At 48.5% G+C, this 9,762-nt stretch overlaps 1 protein-coding gene across 1 annotated transcript in view; it reads right to left on the bottom strand.

Moving 5' to 3' along the window:
• Positions 1-7,129, bottom strand: part of PDCD2 (programmed cell death 2) — a 9,680-nt gene extending 2,551 nt beyond the window's left edge. The window contains exons 1-5 of the mRNA XM_004368769.2: positions 6,813-7,129; positions 5,868-6,107; positions 3,336-3,467; positions 1,450-1,553; positions 190-303 (exon numbers count right to left, since the gene is read on the bottom strand). Coding sequence (XP_004368826.1) covers positions 190-303; positions 1,450-1,553; positions 3,336-3,467; positions 5,868-6,107; positions 6,813-7,095 — 873 coding nt within the window. The 5' untranslated portion in view covers positions 7,096-7,129. The remainder of the gene's footprint in view (positions 1-189; positions 304-1,449; positions 1,554-3,335; positions 3,468-5,867; positions 6,108-6,812) is intronic.
• Positions 7,130-9,762: the final 2,633 nt, after the last annotated feature.

The raw sequence follows: 9,762 nt of genomic DNA, 5'->3' as shown, positions 1-9,762 counted from the left end.
GTTCCCTATCACCAGCTTCCTTGTCCCCTTCTACCTTCTGGCCCTTGTCACTGGACTCCTGTACCTCATTAGTCTCATTTGGTTTTACGGGGCTGTCCACTCCCAGGCTGAACAGTGAACCTCGGAGGTAACTTCACCACTGAGCTAAAAGGGTGTCTGGGGGCCACTGGAATACTTTTAACGTCATACCTGGAATTCGAATATTCTCTTGGCACCACAAGGACAATTCGGAATATCCTTCTCTTGAGGGACATTTTCACCAGAAATCCAGACGGGGGCAGCCCCACGGCCATACCTGAGAATCTGAAACCAACCAGGATCATCAAATGTCAGTGGCTCATCTGGAAGCTGCTGACAGGCACACGCACCTGACGCCGTGTGGGAATGGCGGCCTGCTCGCACCCCCCACAGCACATGGCTTGTCACCAGAAGCGCCGTCCTCTCACCGGACATCGCGGATTCCTCAGGACGGTTCCCCTGATGCAGCTCCCACTGCCAACCGGAGCAGAGGACCCCGAAAATCTATGTTCTAGCCAACACTGCTCACACCACTCGATGTGGTCGGCTTCCACCACGAATCACGGGGAGGGACCTGATTCCTCTGCTTCCCCACAACCCGTTCTGCCCCCACGGGGCAACCTTCACGCAAACACAGAAGCCTTGGATAGAAATTTAAAGGGACAAGCACCCAGGGAGACATGGGTGTCTGGGTAGACATTACAACCCCAGGTGGACTCTGTGATGAAAAGCTACTGTCTGTCACACACGCAGCGTGGAAAACCGCCTCAGTGCGCAGGACTAGGCCTGTTCCTGCTCTAGGCCCTGGTATGTACCAGACTCAGTGGCTGTTCATGGGAATTCAGCTGTGCCCTCTCTGTCTTTAGTGATGCGTAAGTTTATGGTGAGGGCAGTGAAGGGGAATAATCCTGATGGAGAAAAAGAGGAAGAAGTCCCACATGTGCTGAGTGCTCACCATGCACCTGGACCCTGCGTTTCCACGCCTGGTGGATAAGGTGATGTCAGAGGCTACGAACCGATGAGTGGGAGGTCACCTGGCCCCTCCAACTCCAAAACCCGCATTCTGTTCACAAAACCAATGTCTTTGTGTTAACATGTTGACATGCTGGTCATATAAGCCAAAGGTCACTGTTGGAAACTAGGCAAAAATACCTTTTTCCCCTTGCCCTTTGTCCCTAAACTCCATTTACCCCAAGCCCCTGGGTCTTAGCACGTAGTAAGCCTCAGTATACTGAATCTAGATGGCAAACAGCATAACCTTTAGTCTTGCAATGGCTGTCAATGGACTGGCACTGCCAACAAGTTTCTACACAGACTACCTGTAACAGGACAGCCAGCGAGGCTTTCGTGGCTCTGGAGGACAGAACAGCTTTACACCCATAAAACATGGCCTGGCCAGAACACGGTAAGCACAAGGGAGTTCTAGCTTACCTGCTCAGGTTCAAGGGCTATTTGCTTTTTAAACTTCTGGAAAATTTTATCTTCCCTGGACTCGTGCTTTGCCATGGATTCCAATTCGTCTTCAAACGCTTCACCTGAAAGATCCCCAATACCATTATGGAAAGCAGGACTAGCGCCCACAACTTACCATACACACACGTGAGGGACCCGTTTAAATGGCCAGGCTTATGCTGGCAGAATCAGCAAGCAGTGAGATGAGCCACATACTTTCATGCTTGGCCTGTCCTGCTCAAAGAACCATCTTGACCCCCAGGGACCCCAGGGCCTATTCATGACCCGGCTCCTCCGGGTTCTTCCCTGGAAGCTTCACACAAGAAGCGCCAGTCCGGGGGGAGTGGCTGTGCTGGCTGCAAACACAGCCTTGCGGCTAAACTGCCACCAGACTTCAGTCCCTCACACCCAGGGGACCTTCAGGGTGAGTATCTTTGGGCCACGGACACCCCTTCCCACCTCGTACGTTCGTTTACTCAGGGCCCGAGACCTCCCTCCAGCCAACCAAACCTCTGCGGGCCCCACACTCTCCTCCCAGCCTCTCCACCAGGACCCAGATGGCCTGAGCTCCGGCCACTAACTCCAGGAAGCATTTTCCTTTTTGTTTTTACTTTCTATTTTGGAGAATTCTGAACACTACAACTGCAGAAAGAATACTCAGATGACCACCACGTGCCCAGCCAGCTCCCACACTGTCGCCTCAGGTCAGTACGCTTCCTCTCTGTCCCTCCTACCCAACTTGGTGACTTTGAAGTAAATCCCAGACATATCACATACGTGGATAATCCAGTACGGACTGCAAAAAGCCACAAACTCGCTAAATGCTAACTCTTGATTTACCAGTGGTCACAATCATGAGTTTGCCTCCAGAATCCTACAAAAACCACCACGGAGGTGTCTTGTCACTATCATTTTGAACTCGAATGTAAATATACTCCGTGTGTTGTAATCCACGTGTCTGTCAGTCTGTCATACTGTGGTGGCTTAGGTGTTGCTGGGATACTGGAAGCTCTGCCACCAGTATTTCAAATTCTAGCAGGGTCACCCTCGGTGGACAGGTTTCAGCTGAGCTTCCAGACTAAGACACACTAAGAAGTAGACCTCATGGTCTATTTCTGAAAAAATTGGCCACTGGAAACTTTGTGAATAGCAGTGGAACACTGTCTGATTTAGTGCCGGAAAATGAGCCCTTCAGGCTGTAAGGCACTCAAAACACAAAGGGGGAAGAGGTGCCTCCTCAAAGTAAAGTCAACCTTAATGACGTCGATGAAGTCAAGCTTGAGTTGTATGTGGCCGTTGAAACAAACTACTGAACTCAGCAGAGAAGTAGAGAGTGCTGTGAGCGGGACAGCTGGTGTCAGAATTGGTAAAGATGGTGGAGAGAGGAGGCGTGTCTGGTCTCCATCTCACAGGAATCAGCCTTGGGCTGTTGATCTAGATTCTCCTCCCCACTTGCGAAGTTAAAGGAGGTCAGATGACCCCGCCATGCCATTTTTACACACCTCCACGGCATGAAGGTGGGAGAGAAACTCCTCCTGAGGGTCCCTGTCACAGGCCAGCAATGTGCCGGGTGCCCATGGGGTCCTCTTCCATCTGAGACGAACTTCAGGCCAGGCAGATGCGCCTAGTGTCCGCTGTCCTGTACAGCCTGCCCATCTATACACCCCCTTTTGACGTGTCTCCACAGACAGCCAGAATGCCTGACCCGTGCCAGGGAGGCAGGCAGGGAAGGAGGTCCACACCTGAGGCAGTATTTGAAATCACAGGCTGTGGCCTCCTGCCCGTCTCGTCAGTACCTTGAGAGCTTCCTTTCGGATGTTATGTTGAACTACTTATTGAGTGAAGTTCTGAGACTGACTCCTTACCCATGCTCCCAATGGGCTCCACATCATCTTCCTCTTCAAGAACTTCAGGAGGGGCCTCGTCTTCTGCTCCTATCACAATCTCATACTCTGGAAAAAGGAAGTTGTGGTCTGGAACTGTATCCTCCAAATCACCTAAAACAAAAGTTGTTACCGTCATTTATAGTCATTTAGTTTTGACGATGATCTAAAAATTTTTTATTCCTGACATGTCATATTCCCTGAACAGTTTTTCTTAACAAGTTAACACATTGTTTCTGCATTTTAGATGAAGGATCGTAAGTTATATACCCGTGAGGAGGGAAACCTGGGAGCATGAACAAGTAGAATAAACCAGGTCTTAAAAACTATCAGTTCCTATCTCTATCTTTGTCTTCACGACTTTCATAGAGACGTGGGCACTGAGAAGTATTTATCCACTCTAAGAACAAAACACCAGCAGGACAGGAAAGAGTGACTGCAGCAGGCCAGGAGCCATTCCTAGTCGTCACTCCCCTTCTTTCTCCATAACAAGACTCCCTGCTGTTCAGTGGGGCACATGGCCTCCCAAAACACAGACAGCCCCCAGCCCCCAGCCCCCGACCAATGGCATGAAAGCCCAACAGTCACTGAGACTTCCAGAAACTGTCCTCAGAGGAAGAGGGTCTTGCCCCTTTTCCTACTGCCTGGAGCGTGAACCTAATAGCCGGAGCTCCAGTAGCCATCTTGGGCCACGAGCAACCTTAGAAATGGAGACATGCAGGTGGAAGGAGCGTGAGTACTCCACACTGAGAAGCACCGTGCCACCCAGTATGACTGCCATCGGACTCTCGTGTGAGAGAACTACACTTGATCTTATTTAAATCACTGTTACTTTGGGCTTTCTGGCGTCATTGATAACATAAGGAACATCGGGAAACCAGAGGGTGACCGGAGAGGATGGGCCTGTGCTTGGGGACAGCTGGTTTTCAACTCTGAATGAGTGTGGCCAAGTGGCAGGCGAGCCCAGCACTGTCCTTCTATCTTTTAAAGAAGCCGAGTGTCCTGATTCCTTAAAGTACCCCATGGATCAACAAACACCCACAGCTCAAGTCTGGTTGCTTGGCCACACATTTATAAGCCATTCTAGAGAAAATGTAAACAGGCAAAGAACTGAAGGGCAGAACACAAGTCCATTAAACATCTCTCTTTAAACTGCTTAGCACAAAGACGGCACTCCCAGCAACTGTGAATAACAATTAAATCAGCACAACCTCTTTGGAAGTCAATTTAGAACTTCCCGTTGAATGGAACCTAAAGATTTTCACCTAACTACAAATAAAAAGCTTGGCAAGGTACACGGCAACTTGGTTTAACAATGGTGAAGATGCTAATGGAAGGACGCTATCCTGGAAAATCATGAATAGATGAGACTGGTCTCATGACTGCAGTCGGCATGCTCAGAATCACAATGTCCACACAATCCACGTTACCTGACAGCTCCTTAACCAGTAACCAGCTGCCACGGAGTCGATTTCAACTCAGGGCAACCCCACGTGTTTCAGAGTAGAACTGCTCTCCATAGGGTTTTCAGTGGCTGTGATCTTTCAGAAGTAGCTTGCCAGGCCTTTCTTCTGAGGCACCTCTGGGTGGACTCAAACCTCCAACCTTTCAGTTAGCAGCTGAACGTATTAATCAGTTGTACCACACAGGGACTCAGACGGCTGGTTTACTGTAATTTAAGAGTTACTACACCAAAAATCTCTCACACAGTTTCTCTCTGCTCTCCCGTCATAAACTGTTTCTGACTGTCCTGTGAGAATCTAATGACTCTCCCTAACGTCTGCGTTACTCTTTGACATGAAAAACGACTATAACAAAGTTTTCAGTGAAGCCGGGAATTTGTAAAATGTATGAAGCATAATTAATTTTTAATAAAACATATTTTTGTGTATACACTCAAAAATATCTGGAAGGAAATAATGAACCCAGCAGATGGCCAGACACAGACCTGAGGAGAGGACAGACTTTTCCCTTAAATACACTTTTGCATTTTCTGAATTTCTTTACAGTCAGCAACTTCTGCTACATAAAAACTCTCCTCACTCTACCTTGCTCATGTAGCACAAAATTAGTGACCACATTAAAGTCAACACAGCAGTTTATTATTCTACATATGATGATCAGACATCCCCCATCCTCTCTGAGGCTGGTACTTGGTCTACATCAGCCCCTGAGGGTGGTGAGTTAAGGTTAGAAATGTGCGCAGTTTTAAATCCAAAAAGAAATATAAAAGAAAATCGTAATTTTTTATGGACTGTTTAATCTCAAGGACAAGGAAACCCTAAAATAAACTGACGGCTTCTATGTTTGGAGTGTTTGAGCTGCCACATCAGCCAGACCCTCCTCTGAGCCTGCAGAGGTCAGGACAGCTGTCGCTATGCACCCCCAGGGCGCTTACATGGCCGGCAATGAAACTCTTGGAAGTTCTACGTCTTTTCTCACGTTAACTCGTACACTCATCCTCGAAGTGACAGAAACTGTGGAGGAGCTGAGAGTGAGCACAATGAGCCTCACCTGCCCGCGCACAGGCCTGCCTGTGCCACCTCCAGTCCAGGGTCTGGTGCTCCTTGCTGCAGTAATGTGCCCTGTGGCACCTGGAGCATGTCTTGGGGGCTAAGCAGCCACATACCCGGCAGAGATGAGCACCAGACTTGAGCTGGAGACACACAGATTCTCCTGTCTCTGGGGGAGGCTCTTCAGAAGGCGGCTCATAGGAGTAAAAGTCGTTTTTCCTGGGTAGCTGATTCCTAAAAACTAAGAATGAGGAGAAAAATTATATTTTCAATAAAACAATACAGCAATTCAAGTTAATAAAAAGCTGAACCTCCACTCATGCACAGGACTGAAAAGAGGCTCACTTAAAAAAGTAGTCAAATAAGAGGAAGATTTTCCTCTCAGGGAGCTAATTTTCTGGAAGAGAATGGCAAAAACAAATAGAAAACAACAAGAAACTTCTAACATTCAGAAACTCAGTCTGCGTGGATGGGGGTTGGCTCCCGCGAGTGTGTCAAGTGAAGACTAATCGTTAATTAGGTTGCCGGAATGTGAAAAAGCTATTGGATTCCCCTTTCCTGGAAAAAAAAACAAAACAATTTCATTACCTGAACATAACGACCCTTATCTAGTACTTATTGAATGAGGCTGTGTAAATGCATGTTATTTCCCTAAAGGCACAGGGCGCCTCTGGAAGGACGCCTGAGGAAGTGCGAACAGCGGGGCCCTCCAGAAGGGAAGCTGGTGCGTGGGACAGCGACCCGGGGAAGAGGTACTGTCCATCGTTCACCCGAGTGCTGTTTGACTGTTACCGTGTGCATGTAGCAGCTATTCCAAAATCTAAATAACAGCGAAACACAAAAAGAAAACCTGGAACTGTAAGGCCCACCGGGGAAACTTCCCCCGCCGCGCCTCCCCATCCGGCACTGCCCCTCCCACCCCTAAGTGCGGCCCGGGCACCCTCACCGCGCAGGCCGGCGCAGCAGGACGGGTCGCGGCAGCAGAACAGAAAGAGGCCGCGGTGGAAGGCGTCGGCGCGCCCGGGCAGCGGCGCGTACAGCTGCAGCAGAAAGGCGGGCGGGCGGCCGCAGCGCGGGCAGGAAAGCGCCGCCGGCCCAGGCAGCCCCGCCTCGCCCAGCCCCGCCGGCCGCCCTCCCACCTTGCTGGGAAAGAGCGCGCTGCGCAGGCGCCACACCGGCGCCCCCTCCGCGAAGCCCAGCTCCACGAGCGCGGCCATGGGCGCGGCCATGGGGCTGGCGGGCGCCGACACGTGGGGTCGGAGACGCGGAGCCTGTACGCCAGCTCGAACTCGGCCCGCCGCCCGGCCGGGGCGCACAGACCGGAAACCGGAAACGAGACACCGGGGAAGACCGGAAACCGACAGAGTAGCCCACGGGAAAGTAACTGGAAGATAGAGGCGAGGAGGCGGGACAAAGGAAGAACACTAGCGGAGGCCCACCCCTCGCGCCCTAACTTCTGGCCCGTGCTGTCGGGGCGGAGAGTGTGTCTGCACGTCTCCACGAACGCACGTGCGCAGTCAGGATCGGGAGGGGGGCGGGGAGGAGAAAGACAGCGGGAAACGCGGCCGTTACGTACTAAGAAAATGGGCTCTCCACATCCTGGTGACTTTCCTGACATAAAAACACTGAACGTGCTTCCTTACTCTAGACTATGAGGACTGCTTAGAGTATGTTCTTAACCTATGGGGCGGAATGACCTGAGGACCCCATTGTGTCTGCCAGGGTTCACCATACTGCCGTCCAGTCTATTCTGACTCATAGCGACCCTATAAGACAGTAGAATAGCCCGATAAGGTTTCCAAGGAGCTGCTGGTAGATTCGAACTGCTGACCTTTTAGTAAGCAGCCGAACTCTTAACCACTATGCCACCAGGGTTTCCGAGTTCAATTTAGGGGGATGCAAATTACCATTTGTCTTGTAGGATCGAGACCAGCTAGGGGCTAGATAGGCCTCAGGCAACAAGCTATGTCAGTAGAAAATTTCCGAGCAACTACAAACAGCAACTTGCGACCCCACCCTGTTTCCTTTTTATTTTCCAGCTTAGAGTTGTTTTTCAGGCAATCTGGCTAAAACCAGACATCACCCATGTGCCATGAAACAGTAGGTGACTTGAAGGTGAACCCGGTGGCCATGATTTTAGTAAACGCCGCCATTTTCTTGGGAACACACATGTCACGAGTACACCAGGAGCCATCTTGAGGGAACGGTGGCAGCCTATACGCCTACGCCACACCCCTTTTTGAATATGCATATAATTTCCCAGACAATTAATGAATATGTATGACTTCCCCTTTCCAGCGTAGTTTAAAATTTCCTCCAGTCGTTGGTAAGGAGAGACAGTTCTTTGAGAAGGATCTCCCTGTCTCCTTGCTCTCTGCGAGCAATAAACCATGCCTTGCCTCAAATTCGCATGACTCTTATTCTTTAACAAGACTACAGGAAGCGAACTCATTGCATTAGGTAAAAAATGTTATTTTAAAATAAGTGGAGAAACGCTCCGGTTTGATGTGCGTAAACTCGTTCAGTTTACTGCAAGGTAGTTGTTCTATGGCGTGAAAGTAATACCTCTCAACAGTCGCTTAGAACCTGAGAAAGAATGAGCAATTACGATCACTACGTTTACTCAGTGGGTAGAGTCCAAGTCTTTCAGACTTCAGGCATTTACCTTTTACCAGTGGTCTTGGGAGGAAGGCTTGACCATGACTTTGCAGAGATCCTTCTAGCTGGGATCTGAGGATGGTGGCAGCAGGCGGAGTCTCAGCCTCCGCTCTGGCAGGGTTTCCTCTTCGGAGGAGTCAGAGTTGAGAGGTGACACTGTCTCTGCCTTCTGTCCTTGGAAGAGTGGATATTCAGTGTTTATACATGAATTTCTTACCTTGGCCTCTTGTGTTAAGTGCCAGTGTGACGTCAAAGACTAGTATGTTACACCGTCTTAGGGTTAGAGATTAGCCTAACGCAGAATCTTTTCTTCAAGCTTTAGAGATTAGGGAGGTTGTTTACTATCGTGTCTATTCAAAGTGTAGAGATGAGGGAGGTTATGACATGTCTCAAGGGTAGCTTACAAGAATTAACTATATGTTATGAAAGCATACAGGGATAAAGACAAGTAAAAAGCTGTTTATCACATTATTGACAGACTTCTATGTCTAAGGAAGGAAATTTTCTACTTCTAAGTTACATTATAAGTAACTTATGCATCTGTGGCTTAAGATCATTACAGAAGCAATATAATAGTCCCATATACATATTGCAGACATGTAGTTTGAGAGCGTTACAAAAAAGCATACATAAAACCATCGAACAAGGCAGATACTGCATCCGAAATCTCTGCTGCAGCTGCCATGATTTCTTTTAGCATAAGTCTTTCTAAGGAGCTGAGAATGGGAGAGGAGGTGGACACTGGAAGGGTGAAGTTACTTTTCTAACAACAGTTTTATATTCTTTAGAACTTTATCTCACATAAAAACCATGTTTATAATGTGCAAAGAAAGAAAAGTCACTACTAAAGATTATAAAATGAAAGAGTCAGTCATAGGTATTTAAAAATAATTACAAGTCTCTGCCAAATCAAGGAACAAGAGAAGAGATCTAGAAGAACAGCGTTTTATGCTTCAAATTATTTATGTACCACAAACCTTTCCATTATCATCGTGGATTAAGAATGCTGTCACTGCAGCTAGGGTGCTGGATGTTTACTTTTACAAAGTTAGGATGCAAATAAAATTAAAAGATCAATGACTACAAAAAATTAAACTTAAAAATCTTGCTATCCAATGAAGTAGGAGATGACCACAATAGGTTGAAAACAGGGAGTCAAGTCAGGGCTCCCTCCATGTGAGTACTTGGTATGCTTACTTGGTTTTTATGTGCTCTGCACTAAAATGGATTGCAATTCT

This window comes from Trichechus manatus, unplaced genomic scaffold (genome assembly GCF_000243295.1).
Source record: "Trichechus manatus latirostris isolate Lorelei unplaced genomic scaffold, TriManLat1.0 scaffold00002, whole genome shotgun sequence".
NCBI lineage: Eukaryota > Metazoa > Chordata > Mammalia > Sirenia > Trichechidae > Trichechus > Trichechus manatus.
The sequence above is the reverse complement of the archived record's forward strand: the minus strand, read 5'-3'. Positions and strand labels throughout refer to the sequence as shown.